Here is a 23,940-nt window from a genome sequence, read left to right as displayed (position 1 = left end):
TGTTTATACAGGGTTCCCCTATATGCTCCTGGCAAGCCTGCTTGAGCCCTTCACATCCCCAGCCCTGCCACATTACTGCATCTGTGTGAAATTAAATCAGGCTGTTAACCCCGTGCTTGCTGGAAAAGCAAGGGCTAGGGCTTCTGGTTCAAAAGTGGATTCCACTCACCTGCCCTCTAAGCTGACCTGGAGACTTGACCAGCAGAGATGGGGAGGTCTCTGGACTCCAAGGACCTTATTCTCCCAGCCTACAGGGGATGAGAAGCGAATGGGAGTTACTCAGGTGGGGCAAATGCAGGCCCCTGTTTGTCACAGGAAGCACACCGGTCGTTTTAGGACAAGAGCTGGGAGCCTATTTGTGACTCCCAGGGCTGGCTTGTCGAGGGGAAAGGCCCTGTTTGTCTCTGGGCTAAATGAGCTGCTAAACTGTTCATAATAACAACAAACGCCTGCCCCCCTCCTGAATCAGCTCCAGGAGTCACCAGCCTGTCTGACCCCCTTAACCTGCAGCCAAAGGGGTTGATTCCTCCTCTGTTCCTGGGGAATGGAGTGTGCCCACCTCTCTGCGTGTGCACAGCCTTCCAACCAGCAAGTCCTTTCAGTGCTCAGATTTTCTAGACTAGGGACCGTGGCAGCTTTAAGGAGAAGCTGCGGAGGCACCGGGGCTCCCGCAGCTGCTCTTTGCTTGGTGTTTAACTAGACTGGTTGTATCCACCCCACTCACCCTTGCAGAGGAAGTGACCAGGGCAGGGACTTCTATCTCCAAGTCTCTTCTCTCTGGCTGCGTAGCAATGTTCACCTCCGGGGTTCCTTAGCACTCACGGACCACTCTGCCTCTTGAGCTCAAGGAGTAGCTCTGTTAGCTGTAGGAATACAAATCACTAGCTCTCCAGCAGTAGAGCTCAGAGCGCTTTGCAAAGCAGGCCAGTATTATTAGCCCCATTTTATAGATGAGGAAACTGAGGCACACGGCAAGGCAGTGACTTGCCTAAGATAACCCAACAGGTCAGTGGTAGAGCTGGGAATAGAACCCAGGTGCCCAAAAGTCTAGTCCCATGCTGTACCCGCTAGGCAATGCTGCTGTCCCACTAGTAGCAGTAGTAGGCTGTTATCCTCTTTTAGGGCCAGAGGCTTAGTTAGCATCTTCCTCCGCCAGAGGAAGCTCGTTCTGAGCATCTGACGTCGACAGGGAATCAAATCTGCAGGTGGGGAATTGGGGCCGGGGTTGAGAGGAGGTATTCCCGCTGGCTTTGCAAAGCAGTGCAGGAGGGGCCTTCGCTCCATGGGCAACTTCTGTGGATGGTAGGGTGGGAGCAGCCCGCAAAGAGCCAGCTGTGGAGTTCTGTGCCCCCAGCAACCTTTCCCTCCCCGGCCTCTGTGAGGATTAGCTCATGCACTGGAGCATGAAATGAGATGATCCAAGCAGCTACAACTGGTGTCGGGGAGGCCAGCAGGGGGTCATTAAAATTATCCAGCTGGTCTTTGCTACTCTAGTAGAGGTGATTTAAGCCTAGGGCAGGGGTTAACTTAACACTTGGCCCCATAAAATCCACCCAACCCCCGGGAAATCGAACCAGTCCCCTGTGCTCCCCTGTCCCCAGCATTAACACCATGTGGTTAGGCTGAAAATCCAAGACAGGAAGTGAGAACGTTATTATGTATCTTGAACACCTAGGAAACCTAACAGAGCTCAGGGCCCCATTATGTTGGGCGCTGGACAGACATGGTGAGAGACAGGCCCTTCCCTGAAGAGCTCACAGGCTAAACAGACAAAGGAAAGGAGGGGAAACTGAGGCACGGAGCAGGGCAGTGACTTGCCCAAGATAACCCAGCTTGTCCATGGCAGAGCCGGGAATAGACCCCAGGTCCCCTGACTCCCACTGCCCCCACCATAGGCACCAGGTTTGTAAATGTTTTGGATGGGGTCAAGCCCGCAGGTGGGCAGGTGACCCTGGGTCCCTCCTTAGCACAATTCTGGTTGTGCCCCTGGTATAAACACTGTGGGGGAGGGGCTGGGCCTGCTTTCCAGAATATTGGTGGGCCCATGGGTCCCTATAACCCGGTGCTTCCAACCCTAGCTGCGGGACCACGCTACCTTCCAGTAACACAGCCCCCGGTGTCTGTCCTGCTACTGAGCACACATCACACCTTGCCGGAGCCACCTCGGGATGTGGGGTGGGTGACGGTCCAGTGGGGGGCAGCGTTCAGACTGGGCCAGCGACCAAGCAGAACAGAGTTTGAGCCTCGGTAGCGTTGCTGGTGGCCGTTGTGGCACCAGGGGGCGATAAAGGCTACGTCTCGCCATCCCGGCTCTCCGAAAAGTCCCCGGACTGCTACAGAAACCGAGCAAGAGGAGACAGGAATACCACAGCGGTCCCAGGCCAGACGGGCCCAGTCTCGTCCAATCTCCTCTGTAGCACAGCCCTTCCCCCAGTTACCCCTCTGGTGAGCCCCGTGCCTTGGCACTGTGCATCGGGACAGCTCCAGCGCTCAGAGGTGTGACAAGTCTGCAGCCCCGAGTGCTGTGGGATACCGACCCAACCTCGTATGTGGACAGCGCTGGGTCAACAGGAGAACGTAGCGCCTCTCGGGGAGGTGGATTTTCTGCATCAAAGGGAAAATGCCTCGCGCCGGCATAGGTACATTTCAAGTGTAGACAAGCCCCGAGGTGCACCAGGGCCCGAGGCCCCTGCCGTGGCAGGGAATTGACTTACCCAGACGATCCCAGCAGGTGCCAAACGCCTGTTGCAGAGGAAGGTGAAAACCCTCCAGACAATTCCCTACTGACCCCAAATTCCCCCTCCGCCCCCACCAAAAAAACCCTCTTTGAAATCTGAGTTCATACACGAGTGCCAGGAGTTCACCATTCTCGGTGCTGGCCGTAGCAGGCAATGGCTGGCGCTGCAAAGATGCCACGCAAGTTGGGGTAACTTAGTGGCCTTAGTTCAAAGGAGGCAGAACTGGCAAGGGGGGGCCTCAGGCCAGGCTTGCAATGCACTGTGAGTGTTATGTAGGGAGTTTAAGACTGAGCTAGTGGGCATGGCAGGGGGCTGCGGGTCAGGATTGCAGGGTATCAGCAAAGCTTTGTTTGGAAGGAGTCGAGGCCGGGGTTAGCAGCAGCTGCAGATCAGGCTTTTTCTCTCTCTGCTATTAAACCAGGCTGAGCTTTGGTCTATTTGATGTTTTCCCAGAAAGGCAAAGCACAACGGGTGAGCCGGCCGGTTTATTTAATGGAATCATGCGGCAGAAATGTTTGAAAAGCCGCTTGAGCGATCAGCATGAAAGGTCACTCGAGAACCCCAGCTGAGCTCTGTTTGAAGTAGCAGTGCCCAGCGCTAAATGAGCCGGTGCCTGCACTGTGGCCGGAGGGTGCTTTGCAGTCACGGACCCAGTCTCTGGGCAGCTGGGCAGCATCTCTGCGTGTCTGGGAGGAAAAGGAGCTTGTAGCGGAGTCAGCAGCTCCTCCAGTTTCCTTCCTGCCTTTCCATGGTGGCTGTTTCTCATCAGCCCAGGTGCACTTAGGTGAAAGCATCACAAGCTCCTAGAGCTAGAGGTGGCCACAACAAAGCGAAGGGGGACTAGCCACAGCCTGACTCCATTGGCTTTCTCGGCCACCTGCCTGGCTTACGTTACAATTCAGTAATGAGCACAAGTCTGCAGAAATCCCAGTTCATTCATCCGGGGCTGCTTTCTGGTGGCTGCTTTTTCTGCTTCAGAATCTGCTTTCAGGTTAAAAAAAAAAAAAAAAAGTCTCTCTCTCCAGTTCTTGTGGATGCAAAAAAACCACCTCTTCAGTGTGACCCATATATAACCGATGCAGTGACAGCTGTCCGTCTGTGGCCAGTTTAAAACAGTATCTCTGAGAGGGATGCGGTGTCCCTTTCATGTCAATGGGGGTGTTTACCCTGAACCCTAGTGATGACAAGGTAAATGCCAATGATTTCACCACTGATCAAAGAGTGCAAGGCTATGTCTACACTGGCAATTGAATGACAAAACTTTTGTTCTTCAGAGGTGTTAACCCTCCCCCGCCCCGAAAGACAAAAGTTTTGCCGCGACAAATGCCAGTGTAAACAGTGTGTTGTCGCTCCTGCCGACAACACAAACGCTGCTCGTTGGGGGTAGAAGTTTTTTGTCGGGAGGAGAGCCGAGAACAGTGGCTACACTGCGTGACTTTTAGCGGCATGGCTGGGGCGACAGCCATGCTGCCAAAAGCTGTGTAGTGTAGACAGGAAAGGGACAGAGATCTGCACAGTCTGCTGTTCGCAGTGTCTCACTCTGATGTCATGAATGGATGGGCTTGCTTTGTAGGTGGGGCTTTGAAGAATAACATAGTTTGGATTTAATCTTACTTTGCTCGCTGGTGCCCCCTTGGGATCTTACTCTGGAGTCGATTTTGCCTTTTAGGGGGCAGAAAATTGTCCAAAAAATGTGCAAAACAAATTCATTCCTTTAAAAAAAATTAATCAGAAACATTAAATCAATAACGTTTGTTTAAATGTTAAAAAAGGAGCAGTCGAGTCATGTCGAACACTGGGACACAAACCAGCGTTGACATTTTTTTTTTAAAAAGGGAGTTTAGTGTTTCCCAGACAGTTCTATGATTGACCTCCCTGTCCTTGAAACAGCCCCCCCTTGGGGTCATTCCAGCCTGCAATTGACTGCCCAATGGCCTGGCATACCCCACAGCCCTATCGAGCTTTTATCTGCTAGCAAAACCCAGTCAGAGATTACGCAATCCCCACACCCCTTTTCCAGCTCACTTTAAATATGCAGCTCCCAGCGGCGCTAGACAAGGCACCTGTCCCGATTAGCCCTCTGAATGTCAGATTATCAAGCAGGTGGAATAAAATCACAGCTCAGAGCTCCCCATAGATTGAATTCAAATCTTTTAGTTACTTAGCAGGGTGGACTCCCAGCAGTTGATAGTCCCACACTTGCATCACTTCTCCTTTCACCTGCTGTGATAAGGACAAATCAAGGAGTTGCCACAAGGTGGGTTTTCCCATCTTAAGAAATGTAGGAGCATCCGTAGCAGAGATACGCGAGCGAGGGGGCGAGGAGAATCAGGAAGCGGCAGTGCTAACATTATGCAATGATGGGGCTGGCAGATTACTCAGATCCAGCAATAACTTACCGGAGGCAGGCGGTTGACACTTTACGGCAGTGATAGGTCACCAGGCACTTTTAGCGGAGTCCCATGCGAGAGGCAGAGCTGGAGCGAAGGGTAGAGAAGGGCTGTTTGCATCCAGTCTCTTTGGGCCCACTCGGTCTCCCAGCGGTCAGCTCTGAGCCAAAGCGGCAGTCGTGTCTGCGGCGTGGATAGAGGGGCCCTAGAGCTGCTGGGAAGCTGCAAAGGGTCTTGGCCAATGTCCGTTCAACTCAGCCATGTCCGTGCTCCTGTTGCACTTGTGAACATTGGCACGGTTGGGTTTTCCTTCGCACGAGGGATCAAGGAAACATCCAACCAAGCAGCTTCACCCACAAACCAGTTCATTAGCGGCGCTGTGTGGCAGCCTCCCTGACTGGACACCGCCTGGCTTCGGTGACCCATCACCCACAACAACCAGGGGACGTGGCGCAGCAGGAATCGATAGGCTGAAACGCGTTTCTCCCAACGACCTGCCAGCTGTTGACAAAGGTACCAGCAGGATCGGCTGGAAAGGGCCAAACGAGCGGGATCATTTAGCCCCAGCTCAGAACTCAGCCGGCTCCAGTTGGTGATAAACCAAATGCAATACACAGCCACGGGTGGGGGCCTGTGCACGAGGGTGAATTCCCCCCTCTGGGTATTCTGTCGAGGCCACATCAAAGGCTACGCCTGACGCATGGGTGGGTGCATGCGGCATATGGACAAGGCTAGAGGGGCAAAGGGCCTTCTGCCAAACCACAGCTAGTGCTGGATGTCACAGGATCCCGTCTGCCCCCCACCATTGAGGGGTGCATGGATGGGTCGCATGTGAGCCCCGAAAGGTGTTCCTCCAAGGGCGCGAGCAGCCAGGGCTTTACTGGCTGATCCTGCTGCCCACAGCTGGTTTTTAGTTCTCTGGATTTGTAATTCACCCCAGGGGCCGGCCGCCGAATTGCCGCAGAATAGCTGGACATGCCGCCCCTCTCCGGAGTGGCCGCCCCAAGCACCTGCTTGACAAGCTGGTACCTGGAGCCGGCCCTGCCCACAGGCATGCCGCTGAAGGCTGCCTGACTGCCGCCCTCGCAGGGACCGGCAGGGTGCCCCCCGCGGCTTGCTGCCCCAGGCACGCGCTTGGAGCGCTGGTGCCTGGAGCCGCAGCTGATTCACTCCTATTACACCGCCAGTGAGCGCTGCCCCAGAAAGCAACAGCCCCAGACGTGCACCCCACCACAGCTTACCTGGGGGGAAATGCATCATGAGCTTTCCCAGCAAACCCTGGGCTAAGGGGTGGGGCCGATCAGGGTGGTACTTATTGGGGCTGAAGCCATAGGATGTGGCACTTTGGCCCTTCTATTTCTGAGCGATTCTAGGAAGCAGAAGACAGTGCAGTGGGGTTACAGCCTGTGCCTGGGACCTTGCTGTGCCAAAGAGTCTGTGGCTAACTTGCTTCATCTTTGGGCCTCAGTTTCCCCATCTGAACACTGGCCTGCCTCCCAGGGGCACTGCCAGGACAAACACCCTGAGGCTGGCAAAGTGCCCAGATGTTATGTTGAAGGGGGCCCCAGAGGAGCCTTGGCTAGATGGGCAGCCCAGGTGCATGGCGGTAACTGAGATCAGCCAGCCACGGCCCCCAGTCAGCCCAGAACTGGGACCTCACCAAGGGGCCTTAGTGTGATGTCTCTCCCTCTGCCGGCGCTGCATCGCCCAGGAGGCACTGTGCTTTCAGCCCCGGCCGGCTGCTAGCTAAGAGCCAGGGCTCCTCATGGTGGAACCGCAGCAGAGGGGACACAGAACCAGCGGGAAGGGGATTGGGGCCAGCTGCTGGCTGCTTGAACCCTTTATTGAGCTTCAGCATCTAGACATGAGTACAGCCCAGGAAGGGACCAAACCTGCCGTCTGGAGCCAGGTTTCGTCTCGAAAGGGGCTCAGGAAAATCCCATCCACACACAAAGACAGAAGCTACCGCAGGGGCTAGAGCAGGTGAGGCCTCAGCGTGGACAACACACTCGCCCTGGCCAGGCGAGAGTGAGCAGGGCGGGCTGGTAGCTGAGGCCCTGAGCCAGGACTCAGGAGATCAAGGTTCACGTCCTTGCTCTGGTGGGTGACCTTGAGCCAGTCCCTGCACCTGCCTCAGTTTCCCTAGCTGTAAAATGGGGATAACGCTGCTTCCTTCCTCTCGCTTGTCAGCGCCTTGTGGCAGCAGCTGTCTCTCCCCGTGTCGGGGCAGAGCCTGGGGCAAAGGGACCCTGCTGGCTGTGGGGGCCTGACCCCTAAGATCTCCTAGCACTTAGGAGCAGCCCTCAGGAGCAAGTTTGTTCAGCCACAAGGCCTTCCCCATAGGGATTCCCTTGGCCCTGCTCTGGCTAGAATCAGCATTACCCCCCTCCTGTACACACACACACATTATTTCCTTCACAATCTTTATTGGAGCAAGGTGTTTGCAGTCAACAGGCGCTTGTGTGCCCCTGATAAGATAGAGCGTGGGCTGATAAGCTATTTTGTGAGCAGGTCCAGTCTGTGATGGGTCGATAAAGTTCTTCGGGCCCAGAGGAGTTATGCAAGCAGCAGGAGTCTTGAAGCCAGGCTGATAGGCTGCCAGAGGGTGCCTGGAGCGAGTCACTGTTAACTCCAAACACTCCCGAAAAACCCCAGGTCGGGCCTGACCGGTGCCGCCTGAGCCTGCCCAAGGAGAGAGGTCGTCCCGCAGCCCCAGCTGGACATTGGGACAGCAGCGGGGCTAGCGCCCGTTTACCGCCGTTGGGGATTGCTGGCCTGAGAGGCCAGGGCAGAGCTGACCCGACCCCATCTGTCCCCGAGCTCAGCCTAACCCTGCCCCACACCATTCCCCACGCCGGTTCAAATGAGCTGATGTGGCACTTAGTGCCCGGTGGCTTCAGCTGCTGGTTGCTGCCGCAGTGGGGCTGGGGGGCAGAGAAGCTGGTCCTGGCTCGGGGGGCAGAGGCGGAATTTGCATGGGGGCTGGCCTAGCGGGGGTTTATCGGACCCACAGCGCAGACGATCCCCTGCCAGGTGCAGAGGTGAGGGCGCGGGCAGCCTGGGACAGGGATTCTGAAGGGAGGGGCAGGCGGTGCGGGGCTCTCCCCCTGGTGCCCTTTACATAGCAGAGGTGGCGAGCACTGCTCTGGTGCTCAGCACAGGACTCCAGGGCTCTTTCTATGGCCCTTCCTCCAACTTGCCAAGCCCCTTGCCTGCTCCCTGCCTCAGTTTCCCCATAAATCACCGACCTAAATCCCAGGGCTCCATCTGTCGCTATGTTAGCAGCCAGGAGGGGCTGGGCAGCTCTAGACAAGGCCCTGCTCTGTCACGGCCACGGGGCTCAGCACCGGCTGCAGCTTGGCCACCCCGTGCGGCTACCGCCTTCCCAAACCCACTTGGGCTTGGCCTGGCTGGCACCTGCAGCATCCAGGTGACTTTGTGCAGCCGCTTTGCAGTGTCAGCCTCTGCCCGGCCAGTCAGAGCCCCGGGCACCCCCTGGAGGGGGCCAGTGCAGGGCGGGGGGCGCTGTAACTGCTCACCTGGTTATGCTGAGAATACCCCCCCCCGAATGTCCTTGCTGGGGGGGTTGGCCAGCCCAGGGCTGCTCTGTCCATTGCTCCCTCACTGGGGCGGGGGCTGGATTCATTCCCCTCCCCGCATGCTGGCTCTGGGGTGAGCGTGGCTGGTTGAACCCCTTTGGGCCGGAGCTCAGCGGCGTCAGCCCAGCCCCACGGCGCTGCCCGGCCCTAGACGTTGGTCTCTCGCAGCAGGTGGCAGCAGCCGGTGTCGACAGGGTGGCAGAGCCAGAGGAACTCCTCGGAGTCGCACTGCGAGGAGGCGCCCGCCTCCGCCTGCTTCGCCAGCAGCGCCCGGTCGGCCTCCTCGCTGCCCGTGAGCCCTGCCAGCAGGAACGTGGAGGAGCTGAACGGCTTCTCCTGCAGAGTCGGGGAGTCCTCCGAGTCCTGCGGGGGGAGAGCGGAGATGGAGGAGGTGGGGCTGACGTGGGGGCTGATGCTGGAAACCCCCCCGCCCCCCCGCCGCCGCCCTTACGTGTCCAGTGCGAGCCTCCTGCCCATCACCAGCCCTACCAGCAAACCAGCCGTGCCGTGTGCCACGAGCGACACGCTCAGCCCAGCTCCTGGGTGGGGAGGCGACCCCGCTCTCAGCCCCCCAAGCCAGGCAGACCATGTGAAAGCTGCCTCCCATGAAGTGAGCCCTGGGACACCCAGGGGCAGACGCCCTGCAGGACAGGCGGAGGGTCCCTGCTGGGGACCCCCAGCTCTGGTGTCTGGCCAGGGACGCGCTGGCTCCCTGCTTTGCACTGAAGTGCGGTTTTGCCCAGAAATGCCCAGGCAGCCACCAGGTTGCCAACTGGGCTGGCGGAAACTTGGGAGGGAACAGGGACAAAGAACCTTCCTGCCCTCCCCCGAGCCCCAGGCCCCACCCTGACTCCGTTACCTTGGTCAGACTGTCCTCAAAGGGGTTTTTCCCGCCCTCTGGCAAAGACGTCTCCTTGATAATGTCCCACCAGAGCACTCCCCGGGGCATCTGGCTCCTCTTGGTAGGACCTAGCGAAAAACAATGAAAACCAGATGGGCAAAGTCCCTGTCTAATGACAACTCTGGCTAAACAAAACACCATGGAACAGGGCAGAGCAGTGGCTGTGCCAGTCCTTTGCCCACCTTCGACGCCCTCCAGCCCTGGTGGACGCTGAATCACCTACTGATGAGGCCAGGGAGCATTCTCCCCATGTCACAGATGGGGAAACTGAGGCACGGAGACCCCAGACTTGCCCAAGGTCACACGCCGGGTCCATGACAGAGCTGGGAATGAAACCCAGGAGTCCTGACTCCCCCTCCCAAAGTTTAATCTCAAGAGTATCCTCCCTCCCCCAGCGGAGGCCTGCGGTCAGTTCGCTGTCCCGGGGCCTCCACACTCCAGGAGAAGCTCGTTTGACCCTCTCCATGCATGGGGGCTGGGTCCAGCCGTGGGGGTGACGGGACACAGATCCTATCCTTCGTAGCTGCCGACGGTGACAAAGCTGCTGCTGTCCGAGTGCTGGCTGGTGGGCTACGGGACATGAATTGGGGGAGGGCTCAGCCCAGCTCCCCGTGGACACATGTCTGTGGTATTGTCACTCGTTGGCAGGCTCGGCAGAGAGGCCAATAGTTGAACTGGCCACAGCCACTGAACTATCCGGTTACCGCGAGAGGTCACGGCTGGGACAGCCCGTGGGGGAAACCTGCTCCTTCGCCGCCCTCATCTGCCCCTTTGCACCAGTGCCACATTCTCACTAGTTCATCCAAATCTGCCCCTTTCTCTCCTGCCCTCCACCCAGGCTCAAGCTCCATGGGATGCCAGGCGCCAACCCAACATATGGCACCCCTGCCCGTTGGTTGGGCTGGCACCTCGCAGCTGGCATTACCTGTCAGGTAACTTATCAGCACCCCCACCACCACGGTGCACAGCGTCCCCAAAGCCCCATAGTAGAGGTAGGACATGGCGTAGAAGTCATCGGCAATGGCCGGCCTGTGAAGGAAGTGACATCGTAGTAAAGCAGAGGAAAGGACATCGTGATTGGCTAAAGAAAACCATGACCAGATACATCTAGGCTGGTCAAGGGCGGTTCTATTCCTGGGGATCACCACGGCTGAGAATTGCTCACCCCCTATGATATTGGTTGCCCTGCCTTCCCCCAGCCCACTGGCCTGGCTCAGTCCCTGTGCCTCTGGGCTCGTAGAAGGGAACGCCTTCAGGACAGGGCTGAGCTCGCACTGTGGCCCAACATGCATGAGGTCTGTAGGTCCTACCACGATCAGTGCGAAATACAAATACTGCCAATAACAGAGTTGCCCATCTGATGAGGTCGGGGCTTTGCAGGAGGAGAAATCAGTGTCCCATACTCTGTTGGTTTATTTACCCGATCTACCCCCGTCCTGGACCAGAGCCGTCACATGCAGCCAAGCCCCTCTGCCAGAGCTCTCCGCCCATGCACCACTGCCCAGCTTCAGGGAGCAACTCTGTCCCCAAACCGGACTCCCTAACCCTAACCTCGTGACCACCCGCCACCACCACCATTCAAACCCTAGAGGACAATGGGTCTGAACCGAACACCTCCAGGCTCTGGGAGAGTTCACAACCACAGGCTGGCCCTCATCTCTTTCCTTGGACAGCCTCTGACCCAGGCAATTCCCTCAGCCCTGGGAATATTCAGCCCGGGAGCCAGCCCCTGCTGGATTGGTTCCCTCATTCCTGGCCTCACCTCTCCAGGGGCACAGAGACGTTCCGCGGAGGCAGGGGTCCCAGGACGATGGTGCTGTTGATCCCCTCGGTAGCATTGTAGAGCGGGCACAAGTCTCCGTAGTAGGGCAGCACTCCCATGGTGTCCTCACTGGGTGGGTAGATAGTGCCCCCCACGGCCACCCAGAAGGAGAGGACAAAACCAGCCCCCAAGCCTGCAAAAACCCCCTAGAAGCAGAAAAGAAATGAGGATTCAGCCAGAGCCTGGAAAATAGACATCCCCCTCCCCACGGCTCTCGGGCATCTCCACGCACACAGCCGGGTGCCTGCTCCTAGGGCCAGCATCTTCTGTGTCTCTCGGGAGCAACCTGAGACAGGCACAGGCAGGTGGCGTCGAACAAGGCAGCCGGCAGCCCACACCTCACCTACAGCCCACGGATGCCCCTGATCTCCCACTCCCTTTGCTGCCGAGTCAGAGCCAGTCTGAGCGCCAGCTTCCCACTTCCGATGCACCGAAGCAGCCTCCATTCCCCCCCTCCCCCCGGCAGGACTTACGACTGTGTTGCAGGCGGGTATGAACATCCCAAGGATGAAGGCTCCAAGCAGAGGGCCGCTCATCACTCCCATGACGGTGAAGGAACCCTGGAGAGATGGAGACGGGGTGAGGGGGTCAGCCGGGATCTGGAGGGGGTTTGGCACTCGGGGTCCCGGGAGGAGAGCAAGTCAAGACTTTCCCATCTCAACTTTTATTTTTAAATGAAAAAAAGAGCTTTTTCGACAAAGAGGAGTTTTCGGGAGAGAATTTCCATTTTCATGGAAAACCAAAAGTGGTTTCCCCCTCCCCCCCCCAACATCACAAAATAAAAGTTGGGTTTTGTGGAAACTTTCATCTTCTGTTAAGAAACGAGGGAACGGACAGGTCGGTTTTGACCAGCTCCCATCAGGAGGGTCTGGCCAGGAGCCACAGGTCTCTCCTGCCTTAAAAACCTCGTGCACTTCAAAGAGGGGACTTGAGTTTCAACTTGATCCATCTCCAGGCTATGTAGCTGCAACCCAACAAGTGCTGTGGGATCCTGCCACTGAGGGGCACCTGTGAGCCACAAGCCCAAACTCCAGCGTGTTGGCACTAATATATTCATCATCGGTGCCGACACAGCCCCCAAGTTTTCCCAAATGCTTTGGGAAGCTTCTAGTTTTGGAAGCCCAATGGGAGACGGACGGAGCTTGCTTTTCAGAGGCTCCGTTGACTTCAGCTGGAGCGGTTGATGCTCCGCGGGAGATGGGGTGGAGCAGGACCATAGGGCTAGCGGGTGGGCGAAGGGTATAGACCCCTTGGCTGGCAGACCTCTATGTCATTGCCACCTCGACAGCTCTTCCACGACTCGTGTGAAACGAGCCGGAGCAAGGGGGACCCAGTGCAGCGGATGTTGGACGGGGCCCAGGGACAGCCCTGCGGATATTGAACCAGAACCCCGGAGCATGGCCCCATCTGGCGGGGCGGTGGGGGGGGAGCTTACCTGCAGCACACCGCCTCCCAGCAGGGAAGACAAGGCAGCCACCGTGATGCACGAGGTGCCGTAGATTAACGCTGCGGAATGGAGAAAAAAACAGCCTCAGGCCAGGGAAGCAGCCGCATCAGACCCACACCCTGAAGGGGGCTGAGGCATTGTGGTGGGGCCGGGAGCAGCTTGGGTCTGGGGAGCTGGTCGCCTTGATGTGTCCTCCCTTTAGCCATGGAGCCCTAAGCAGCCAGGGTGAAATGCACCCCTGGGCTGTGGGCCCGGGCAGCCGAACGCCGAATGTGCCGCTGCCCTGTCACCATGCAGCCAAATGCAAGGATCCCTCCCGCCCCCCTCCAGCCCCACACTTACAGAGTCCCTTGGAGATGAGGGTGAGTTTCCGCGGCGACAGGGAGGGCATGTTGGGCTTGACCAGGTCTTCCACGGTGACGGCGGCCATGGCGTTGATGCTGGTGGACGCCGTGCTGGGGAGAGAGGGCGGGAGCAGGGGAGAGTCATGCACGCCGGGCTGACGGGATAGTCATCCTCCGGTCTCCTAGGCTAGGTGGGGTTGGGCCAGGGGGATCTTTGGATGGGAGACCAACAGGGACGTGATGTAGAGGGTGCGCTCCCCTCTGGGTCGGTGCTCATGCCCCAGCACGCTGCTAGGGGGCGCTGTGCCACAGGGAGCTGGGTGGGTGGCTCGGTAAAGGGCACTCCCCCTTGGAGCCAGTGCTGACCGCCCGTGCCACAGGATACGGGGCACTTGCCCCACAGTCCTATCCATCCCCAGTGCCGGCGACCCCAGTCTGCACCCGGAACTGCCCCTTTAGCTGCAGCTGGGCACAGCGACTTTCCTCCTCACTTCCTGTCCCAAACGGTTGGGGGGGGGGCAGTTTAAAGAGATGACGAGCTCCACCCCAGAGCCAGCTCCGAGCCGTGGAATAACAAAGGGGAGTGGGGCGGGGGTGGGATAGCTGGGCCCCCAAACGGAGCCCAGGGTTACAGCCACTATTGCGCTGTTTTGCTGGGGGGGGGGGTCGGGCTGTGCCCCTTACCTGAGGGTCCCGCTGTATGCACAAGCCAGGAAGAGACCGGGCACGCCCGGGTACTTCTCAAAGATATCCAGGACCATGTAAGGCATGTACTGCAGGGAGGAGATGGCCACGTTACAGAGGAGCCAGAGGCAGGGAGGAGGGGGCAGCTCCCGGGGGGTTATTTCAGAGTGAGAATAAACCCCCTCTTCTAAGGCGGGCTGGTGGGGGGCGGGGGAAAGGACCCCGCTCCTCCTACTCGCTGCCTCCTCCTCGGAGAGCAGCTTAAACCCATCGAACAGGACACAGAGAAGGTGATGCCCCAGAGAAGTGGGTTAACAGCATAATACCGAGGGCCGGGCATGGCACCTTCCATCCCAGGGCCTGGGAGCACTTTGCAAAGCATCAGCCCTGCTTTGTAGATAGGGAAACTGAGGCACGGAAAGGCGCAGAGACCCACCCCGGATCAAGCCAGGATTAGAACCCAGGTGTCCTGATTCCTAGTCCCACGCTCCAACCACTAGGGAATAGTCCCCTCCCAGAACTGGGGAAAGAACCCAGGCCCGTGCTCTGCCCACAGCCTCTAAAGAATGAACGATCCACGCAGGGGCTTCACCAGACGGCTGGTCAAGCTCCCTCAGTTTGGCCTCTTGCCTTGATCTCCTCCACCCGGTCATTAACAGGGCAGTTCCCCCTGGCTGCTCAAACAGCCCTTGGTTCACTAGAGCAGGGCTCCCCTGCAGCGGGGGCGGAGGTACCTGGTCGGGGGCAGAGATGTATCCGGCCAGGAGGGGATCGCAGTCCTTGTAGAGCACAAACATCACAATGCCACAGCCCACCGCGCTGGAGACGATGAAGAAGAGGCCCACTTGATTGACCAGCAGAGCACTACGAACACACGGGCAGCAGAGATCACAACCGGGACAGAGCCAACACCGCACGGTGACGTCCGGCCAGGAGCCGGCTTTCCCCTCCGCCGAGCCGGGGCAGACCCACCGTTGTGCTGCGTCAGCAGCCCCAGTGGTCCGTGTCCCCCCCCCCACACTCCGGCAGAGGCAGGGCAAGCTTCCCAGGCCCTCAGGCTGGGAGGGAGGTGCCCCATTTCAATGGGACTTGGGTGCCTAACTCCCAGAGGTTCCGTTGTAGGGGCCCCCGGCAATGTGCCCTCCTCACCCTGACCCAGACGGGGCACTAGAGCCGACAGAGCCTGGTGCTTTGGGGGGGCTAGCCTGCTTTGAGACGCCCCAGGCCTGATCTGCAGAGGGGCAGAGCACCCCCATGCCAGCCAAAGCCAGTGGGCGCCCCAGGGGCTCCGCACCTCTGGAGGGCAGGGCCCGGGCACAGCAGGTCGGGCCTGTATCTGGCCTTGCCCTCCTCAGCACAGGGCTCCGCTTGCTCTCCCCAAAACGTGCCCCAGCTCGAGGGCGGGATCCCGACCTCCAAGGAGAGCCCTCACCTCGCCGCACTGAGCAGAGCCCCTCGGCTGCCCCATGCCGCGCAGAGCTCAGAGTGATCCCAGAGGGCTTGGCCCACAGCCCGGGGGGCTCACGGCGAGATCCCCTCTAACGCAAGGCCCAGCTGCAGGGACCGGGAGGAATCCAGGGGCTGGGGCTGGCTTTGCAGAGAACAACGGTCTCCTGTCCCCTGGCGCCTGCTTCCCCCAGAGATCTGCGGTAGCTACTTGTAGCCTTCCAGGCTCTGGATTCATCGACGGCTTCCTGCCACTGGCCTGGTCCCTGGGAGACCCCGGGATGGGACACAGCTACATGGGAACACACGTCCTAACGGTCTGCGGGACAACCCAGAGCTGCAGGGTCACAATTACTCAGCAAAAGCCAGTTCCAGTTCCTGGCAGAGCCATGCCCAGCGGCTCCCTGTTCAGCATAACCCTGACCCTGACCCTAACCCTAACCCTGACCCTGACCCTGACCCTTGAGCCAGGAACAATCCTTCCCCTGGCCCTCTGGCTGGGCAAATCCCCTCTTGGCTCCCACACTTCGCCCTGGTGAGCTCGGACACTTTCCTCTCCGCAATCCCCCCCAACTGCCCACTCAGAGCCTGACAAAGCTCCAGCCTCACCCCCACCCCATGCAAACCTCAGCCCTGGCCGCAGGGGAAACGCCAGGCCTCTCCCCCACCTCCTTTCCCCATCACCCAAGTGGCTCCTCACTAAGCCCCACCCCAAGCCAGCAAGTCCCCATGGTCACAGTTCATCCTTTACTGCAATGGCCTGGGGAACTCACTGCCACAAGATATCGCTGCGGCCAAGAGCTTTAATCTCTGCTGGTTTTCTGCCCCTGCACAAAACGAGGTTCTTGGAACAGGCACAACCTCGGCCACCGATAAATACGTGCGGGCTGGTCTCAGCGCTGGCACGGCCAGCCGGGTGGGGCAGCTAAAGTCTCCCCTGGCCATTATCAGAGCACTGGAGGAGGCCAGGGTGGGTTATCGGTGGCTGACGGATCATGGCTTGTGTCTATAGACTCACACAGGAGGAGGGGGAAGGCGCGTAAGGCTGCGTGGCAGCTGCCATGTTGATATTAGAGATACCGGCGTCGGGGCAGATAGTAGCCTGCATGAGCCAATAAATCCTGGACGAATCGCCCCCCAGCACAGCGGTGGATCAGGAGGGACGAGGGCACCTTCTTCCCACCCGCACCCTGGGCTTCCCATGCCAGCCAGGAGGCAACAGCACCGGTCAGGGGATAGCGGCTCGTGCCGTTGGAACCGAAGATCAAGGGTTCTATTCCTACCTGCTCTGTATGTGCAGTTTTACGTGGCAACACTGGATCATAACCCTGCAGCCTCCAGCACTGGCCACAGCCACCGTGAGGGGACTCAACCAGGGTTCCCCTTCCTCCATCCCTCTGTGCTGAGTTCCCCAGCAGCCAGGCTCTCGCTTCCCTAGGAAGCGAAACCCTGCCTCAGTTTCCCTCCCCTAGGCAGTGGGGACTCACAGTTTTGCCTCATTCTCCGTCTTGCAGGCCACGTAGCGCTGGACCTGGGCCTGGTTCACGCCGTACATGGAGAGCCACACCAGGGTGCCCCCAAAGGTGAAGGTCCAGAAGGTGTAGCGGCTCCTGGGGTCTGGGTTGAAGCTGCAGGCAGAAGGGGAGGGCGAGACACAGACTGAGCCAGTCACACAGGGGGAGAGTCTCCCAACACAGACTATTTACCCAGCCCCATAAATGTGTGGGGTTGGGGGGCTGAGGGGCCCAGGCTACCATCTTGGCAATTCCACCTCCCACCCCAGTCATGCTGGGACATCTCAGTGTCATGGGCTGGCATTTCGGTGCTGTCATGGTACAATGAATGGCCGGGAAGGGTCACACCGCGTTGCTGTGGGAATATCCTGTGTGGGACACAGACTGCCAGCCCAGAGAATCACCCCACTAAAAATGAAAACTGGCTGGGAAAAGCCCTGGGGCAGACAGCAGCCCTGCTCCGCGAGGACACCACTGGGAGCCAGGATTCCTGGGTTCTCTTCCCAGCCCTGGGAGGGGAGTGGGACCTGGAGGTAGGGGTCGGTGTGTCCCAGAGTTAGTGGGTTTCTGGTGGGAAAGACCCATGCTGGGAAAGGCACATACTCAGCCAGGTTGACCCTGGAGTGGTTGGACGCGATCTCCAGGGCTGCGCTGGGGCCGCCCACCAGCAGCGTCCCCTGGATCAAGATGGCGATGAATCCAGAGAGCATCACCAACACCTGGAACACATCTGTCCAGATGACGGCCTTCATCCCACCCTGCAGAGGGAGAAGAGGAGGGTCAGTGCCCTGGGCAGCCAGTACGAAAGTGACATCACAAAGCCCCCAGGGGCCAGAGCCTGGGCTGGAGCAAATCAGAGATCCACTGACGTCAATGGGGGGGAGGGATAGCTCAGTGGTTTGAGCATTGGCCTGCTAAACCCAGGGTTGTGAGTTCAATCCTTGAGGGGGCCACTTAGGGATCTGGGGCAAAAATCAGTACTTGGTCCTGCTAGTGAAGGCAGGGGGCTGGACTCGATGACCTTTCAAGGTCCCTTCCAGTTCTATGAGATAGGGATATCTCCATATTAAAAGTGAAGCAATACTGATTTGCCCTGGCCCCAAGGGTGAGCTTGTCCCAACCAGGGTAGGGACATGGCTCAGCGAGCTAATATTCCCCTCCTGTCATCGCTGGTTTGACCTGCCAGCAGATTGTGGAAGGGACCCGCAGGGCACAGGATGGGGGCCCCAGGATGGAGCCTTTGCATTGGACACAGTGCAAGGATACCCCAGGCGAGCCCCATCCCACTCGTCTCTGTGATCTCTGCTGGAACCAGGCGAACAGCTGGAGGACACGTGCCAGCAGTGGGGGGCTGGTACTCACTATGGTGGTGTAGAAGGTGCAGATGGCTCCAGTGGAGAGAAGAGACGCCCAGATATCCAGCCCTGTCACTAAACCAAAGAAGCAGCCAGTCAACTAAGGGGAGACATTCCCTGACCCAGCCGTGCGGCTCACAGGGAGACGGGCCCGGCACAGAACTCCCGATCTTCCCCCCACACAGAAACTTCGGGGCCTGGGTCAGCTCTAGGCCCAAAGTTTGCAGCTGGGTCAGACAGCGGCTCACAAGAGATAACGGGACGGATCCCCAGCTGGTGTACAGCGGCCAGAGCTCCACGGGAGTCAATGGGGCCAGTGGGAATCGGGGGCTGGGAGGACAAAGCCCCTGCAGCCGCAGCAAAGGCAATAGAGGAAGGGCTTTGATTGTAAGCTGCTTGGGGCAGGACCCAGAGGGCAGCAGCCGGCGCGATGGGGGGCTGGGCCACGCCTGGGCGCTATGGGAACAGAAATACTAAAGAACACCGGCCAGGCCCCTTTCCAGGCTTCGCTACCGGGGGGCCTGGGACGTACCTTGGTTGAGGATCAGCGCTGGGGCGTAGATGACTATCCCCGTGTACAGCATCTGCAGGCGGAACAAACAGCGACCCAACCCCACCGTCAGCACAGAGCATGCCAAGCCCCTGGCAACAAGAGCGCAGCCCCCAGTGGGACGGCCATGGGGGAGTCAGACAATGGGGACCAGGACTGGAGGAGGCCCAGCTCGACTCTCACGCCGTTCACGTGGGCACCCCCCAGCGGGACACGACCTGCCCCATGGCTAGACTCCCCCGGGCTCTGGCTCCCTGCTCTGTGCCCTACCCACTAGGATCCTGTAGCTCAGACCCCGGCAGAGGTGTCTGCTCAGACCCCACCGTCTGTCCACGTGGAATCAATGTCCTTAGCCCGTTCTGCCTGTGCAGCCCCCACCCCCAGACACACCACTCCGCCCCCGCCAGATCCCCGGACTACGCACCGTGGCAATGACGTACTGGATGGTCCCGCACAGACGAACCTTCCTGCTGAATCTCAGCTCCAGGTACTGCAAGAGAGAACGGGGGGGGGGGGGGGGAGATATGGGGGGGGAATGCTGAGCTCTTTGCTCATCTCCTCCACGGGAGGGGGCTCAGCAAGCCAACACATCTCAGGGCAGTTCCCCAGCCTCGCCTGGCTACCCACAGCACGAGCCCGCCGGGACAGGCGCCTCCAGCCGCTGCTGAGGGTCGTGGAGGAGTCCGGTTCCTCAAGGGACTCGATCTAACCCGTTCCCTTCCTTTGCAGTGGTTTGTCTCAGCCTGTCGGTGCAGCCCCCTCCCCTCCCCCCAACACCTTGCACAGGTGCAGAATTGCAAACCCCTTTGCTCCTTGCAGAGCAGCTCTCCCCCCCCCCCCCCCCGATTTACAGCAGTGCTGGGTTGGAGGGTAACAACCTCGGACAGAGCAGAGTTCAAACCACAGCTCTGACCCCTCCGATTAGATTAGCATTGGCCACTCAGGGGCTCCAGTACACAGACCCAGCGCCCCTGGGGCTTGGCTGCCCAAGGACGCCGTGGGGTCACCAGCCAGAGAGTGTGGGGGGGGACAGAGAGGGGGGCCCCTGGCGCTCTGGGGAGCAGCCGCCTTTCCACTGCCACACAGCGAATGGGCCTCGGAGCATAAATGGGCGTGAGTAGGGGGAGAACGTCCCTGAGCAGAGCCGGTCCCGGGCACCGTGGCTTAAGGCAAAGAGCGGGATTCAGGCTCCCAGATCCCATTCGGTTTCATGGTAATCGGGCACCCGAATTCCTTCGCTGTTCCGTGGGGGATGCTCCGGGGCAGGCAGCACTCCAGTCCCAGGACTAGAACTAGGGGCTCCCCCACCAATGCATTTGTCCTCACAGCTCCCCAGCAGGGCAGGGACATGACATCAGCCTCATTGGACAAAGGAGAAACTGAGGCAACAAGAGAGGAAGGGGGTCTGGGGCAGAGCCAGGAACTCCCAGATCTCCCGAGCCCCCCGACAGCATCTGAACCACAAGGCCTCCTTCCAGGACCCCCACCCCCACGCCCCAAGAAATAGCATAGGAGCTGCAGTGCTCGGGTTCCACAGAGACCGCTGCCCCTCGCAGGTGGCTCCAGCTCTCCGCCTTGCGCGTCACTGCATGGCTCGCTAATGCCCCCTCTCCTGGGACGTGCTGTTAACACCACTCAGAGACGCAGCTAACACACGTCCCAGCACATGCTCCAGCGAGCCAAGAGCAGGAATCCACGCCAGGGCTTCAGATGAGGCACTTGGCCAGCAGGGCCTGTGATCCTGGGGCCTGGGCCTTTAAGGGCTGAGCTTCCCAGACAGAGTCTGAGCATGGCACGGGAAAGCTTTGGTTGTTATGCTCCGCCAGTGGGAACCAGACACAGAATAAAGCACCCGGAGCACTGAGTGACCCCTGAGCCCCCCAGGGCTGCCTCCTCCAGGGTGGTCAGGCAGCCGGGCAGCTCCCCAAAGCCTGTGGTGCCTGCAGACTGGGCGTGGAGAGCCCAGGGTATGAGAGAGGCTCATTCACAGGCTGGCACCGAGCTTCGAGACTTGTCAGGGGTGGGGGGGTGGGGGGGGTAAAGGGATGAAGAACAGCGCAGGCAGCGTGCAGCCAGGCAGGCAGCGCAGAACTGGAGTGGAACAAAGCCCCAGCTCCGAGCACCCCCCAGACTCGGGAACAGTCAGAGTCAGCCTCAGGGGCTTGGGCTGGTTCCCAGAATGCTTTGCAGCTCCCAGCAGCCCAGCCACTCATGGTTGTTTTCACTTCTCCGACCTCAGTTTTAGCTCCAGGGCAGCTCTGGCGGAGTTTGCGCGTCGGTGCCAACAACTCAAGCGTCCCGGGAGTTTTCACCCTCTGGTGCCACGCCCGCTTGCCCGCAGGCCATACAGTTACCGGAGCCCTTTCTGGTTTGGCACCAGGGTGCCATGTTCTTCTTGGATGGGGGAACCTCTGCTGGGATCCGAACGCCCCAAAGCTGACTTGTTTTGGGTCTGGGGCTCTGATTCGGGACCCTCCCCATCCGCTCCCCCAGACTGGAGCCAGTGGTCGAGGGGAACAAGTCACGTAGCTAGAGACGGGTGGCCAGAGAGCTCCAAGCTCTGGGGAAGCAGCGATCTGCACCCACCCAGCTCTGGAAGGCGATCAGTGCGCCCCCTCCTTCCCCAGCCCTTTGAGGGAGCATGCACCGCCTGACCTCAGCCCTCTCCCCACCGGCGGGGGGGCTCCTGTGTGGGTCCCGGCAGCTGCACTCCCCGGAAGCCCAGTGAGGAGCCCTGGAGTTTGTCAGGGATAATAGCAGGGCCAGGAATTCAGGCAGCTGCTCTCCGGGGCCAGGCCCTCGGCACTCAGACACCAGACTCCTAGTCCCCTGTTCTAACCACATCTGCCCCCTCTTGCCTCTCAGGCTGAAAGAGGAGAGGGGAAATACTGTGATCCCAGGGGGCCCCCTTTGACACCCCCCTCAGCCCCCACCCCCGGCACCCTGAGATCTGGGGACAGGGGATTTATCAGCTCCTGTTATCCATGGCGTTTGCAATGATAAGACTGCATGGCCAGCAGACAGCAGGCGATTCCTGACCTTTCCCACTCAGCAACTAGGAGAATGAGGTCAGCAGAGCCACAGGGCTGGGCTAGCGGGGGGCTGCGGGTCGGGACTGAGGGGCACCACCAGAGCTGTGTTCCTGTGTAGGGGAAGGTTGCCCAGCTCCTGCTGCCCCATAAATGCCCCTCGCCAATCCTAGCAGCCCCTCAAATTCACAAGCACCGAGCGTGGCCCTGAACAAACCCACCTTGTCTGCCCAGGCCTCTCTCCTGTGTCCCACCAGGCTCCCTTACCTCGTAGGTGCTGGTCAGCCCCAGGCGGTAGAAGACGGGCAGGAAGAGGTAGGCAGTCAGCAGGGTGTTGAGCAGCTGCCCCAGGCACATCCACAGGAACTTTATGCCATAGCGGTAGGCCTCCGCGGGCACACCCAGCACCTGGATGGCCGACATGAAGCTGGCGGAGAGCGAGAGCCCCACAGGCACGGCCGACATCTGGCGCCCCCCCGTGAAGAAGTCGTCGCTGGTCTTCTGCCCGCCTTTGCAGAGGGCGTAGAAAAGCCCGATCCCCGTGGAGATCAGGAGCATCAGACCAAATACTCCGTAGTCCCAGAGGTTGAACGTTAGCATCTCCGGTTTGAAAACCTCCATGCTGCCCACCTGGGACATCGGTCCAGCCTCAGGCACGCCCAGACCTCAGCCCCACAATCTTCCCCCCACAAGCAAATCAACTGGTAGCAGCAGCTAGTCCTGCAATGGGGCCCTGTGCGGTAACTTGCTGGCCCAATACAGCCACCCGAGAGCTCGGCTAGCAAAGCAGGGTCAGCTTGGAACGCGCCTAGATAGGGCCACAGACAGACAGACAACTGCAGATCTAGACACACAGATAGGCAGCAAAAGGCTGTAAAAAAACCCTACAATTAACCACGTGAATTTCACCGTGGGAGAGAGGAACAAATAATAATTATTTAAACCAACAAAAACAGCAAATTGTGTATGAAAATCAAAATGTTTCAGAAACTGAAATTCACAGTTTGGATCCAGGACACAGAAAGGCCCACACTGCAGAAAAGTCTCTACACTCACGGTGTCAGAATCAGCGGGGGACAAATATTTTTTAAACAAACAAAAACCTCTGGCCTGGATCCTTTCTGGAAAATCAAAATATTTTACAAACTGAAACGGACGAGAACTTCAATATTTTAAAACACGTGGTTAGAAATTAAAGCAAGTCCAGTTGAGGCTGATCAAAAAACTAAACCAAACCTGTTTTGTCTGTTCAAAACAATGCCAACAACTCTCAGCACTTCCCACCCAGTGCCTGGAAAGCCGAAAGGTGATGGCATGAGAAAGAAAATACCCAGCTTAAAAAATAAAAAAGAGCGACCTGTTAAATTGCTACAGGTGAGAAGATCAAAAGGCAGCAGGTTCCAAACCTAAGCTGTGCTCAGCAAAATGTTCCCCTGTGTTTAAAAAAAATATATAAGATTCCTAAAAGCCTTGTTTTACAGTACATTTCATAAGCAGGTAAATAAATAACTAAATCCAACCCCACTAAACTGCTAGGAAAACAAGAGCAGGACAGGAGCAAACAGTTTGCTGCCAGCGGGAGCTGGGATGTCCTGGGAGACTCCTTGGCGATCCTAGATCCCTTTGGGATGAAGCAGCTTCTCAGTCTACCGGGGCAGCTCTGGGCTGGGAGCGTTTTTCAGGAGTCACTTAGCCAGCAGGACTGCGATAAGGGAGGAGGTTGCTTAGAGTTTCTCAGAGGGGTGTTGATTTATTTGATGGGAGACCAAGGTCATCCAGGCTTGGCTAAAGGAGGGTGTCTCCAATGCCAGGCACCCTTTCAGTGCTGGGGCTAAAAGAGCAGGTGGAAGTCGTAAGGAGGAAGTTTTTAAAGGCACTTTCCAGCCCAGGGCCCAGGGCGTGGTGGCAGGTTATGAGCAATGCATTGACAGTGGTGGGGAAAGTGTAATTAGCAAAGGGAAATGCCAGGGGAATTGGGTGTTTCTGAGCGGTAAGTGTCAGGTGCTTCCTGGTAAGGGATCACAGGATGGGGGAGAGGAGAGAAGAGAGGAATAAGTGAGTGGGAAAAAGAATCCAATGACTCCCCACCACCTTGCACAGGTGCAGTGATTTACAGCCGTG

General features: G+C 58.6%; 1 protein-coding gene across 1 annotated transcript; it reads right to left on the bottom strand.

Moving 5' to 3' along the window:
- Positions 1-8,874: 8,874 nt before the first annotated feature.
- Positions 8,875-22,458, bottom strand: SLC5A5 (solute carrier family 5 member 5). The gene is made up of 15 exons (XM_065422132.1): positions 22,087-22,458; positions 19,215-19,280; positions 18,773-18,824; positions 18,248-18,315; positions 17,489-17,643; positions 16,859-16,999; positions 14,660-14,789; positions 13,926-14,014; positions 13,240-13,352; positions 12,886-12,956; positions 11,924-12,010; positions 11,391-11,596; positions 10,554-10,657; positions 9,587-9,696; positions 8,875-9,090 (listed from the first exon to the last, which is right to left on the bottom strand). Exons 1-15 carry the CDS (start codon positions 22,456-22,458, stop codon positions 8,875-8,877), a joined length of 1,980 nt encoding a protein of 659 aa, XP_065278204.1.
- Between the last annotated feature and the right edge of the window lie 1,482 nt (positions 22,459-23,940).

Source organism: Emys orbicularis, chromosome 24 (assembly GCF_028017835.1).
Source record: "Emys orbicularis isolate rEmyOrb1 chromosome 24, rEmyOrb1.hap1, whole genome shotgun sequence".
Classification (NCBI taxonomy): Eukaryota; Metazoa; Chordata; order Testudines; family Emydidae; genus Emys; species Emys orbicularis.
Note: the sequence above shows the minus strand (reverse complement) of the source record. Positions and strands in the feature narration are given on the sequence as shown.

Bases quoted from the DNA above. Each gene is read 5' to 3' on its own strand.
- SLC5A5 (XM_065422132.1), bottom strand. From the start codon at position 22,458: ATGTCCCAGGTGGGCAGCATGGAGGTTTTCAAACCGGAGATGCTAACG. The intron at 17,644-18,247 runs GTGAGTACCAGC...CTCCCTCTGCAG, and splicing joins GCACCTTCTACACCACCATA to GGTGGGATGAAGGCCGTCAT. The intron at 17,000-17,488 runs GTATGTGCCTTT...TTCTGCCTGCAG, and splicing joins TCCAGGGTCAACCTGGCTGA to CTTCAACCCAGACCCCAGGA.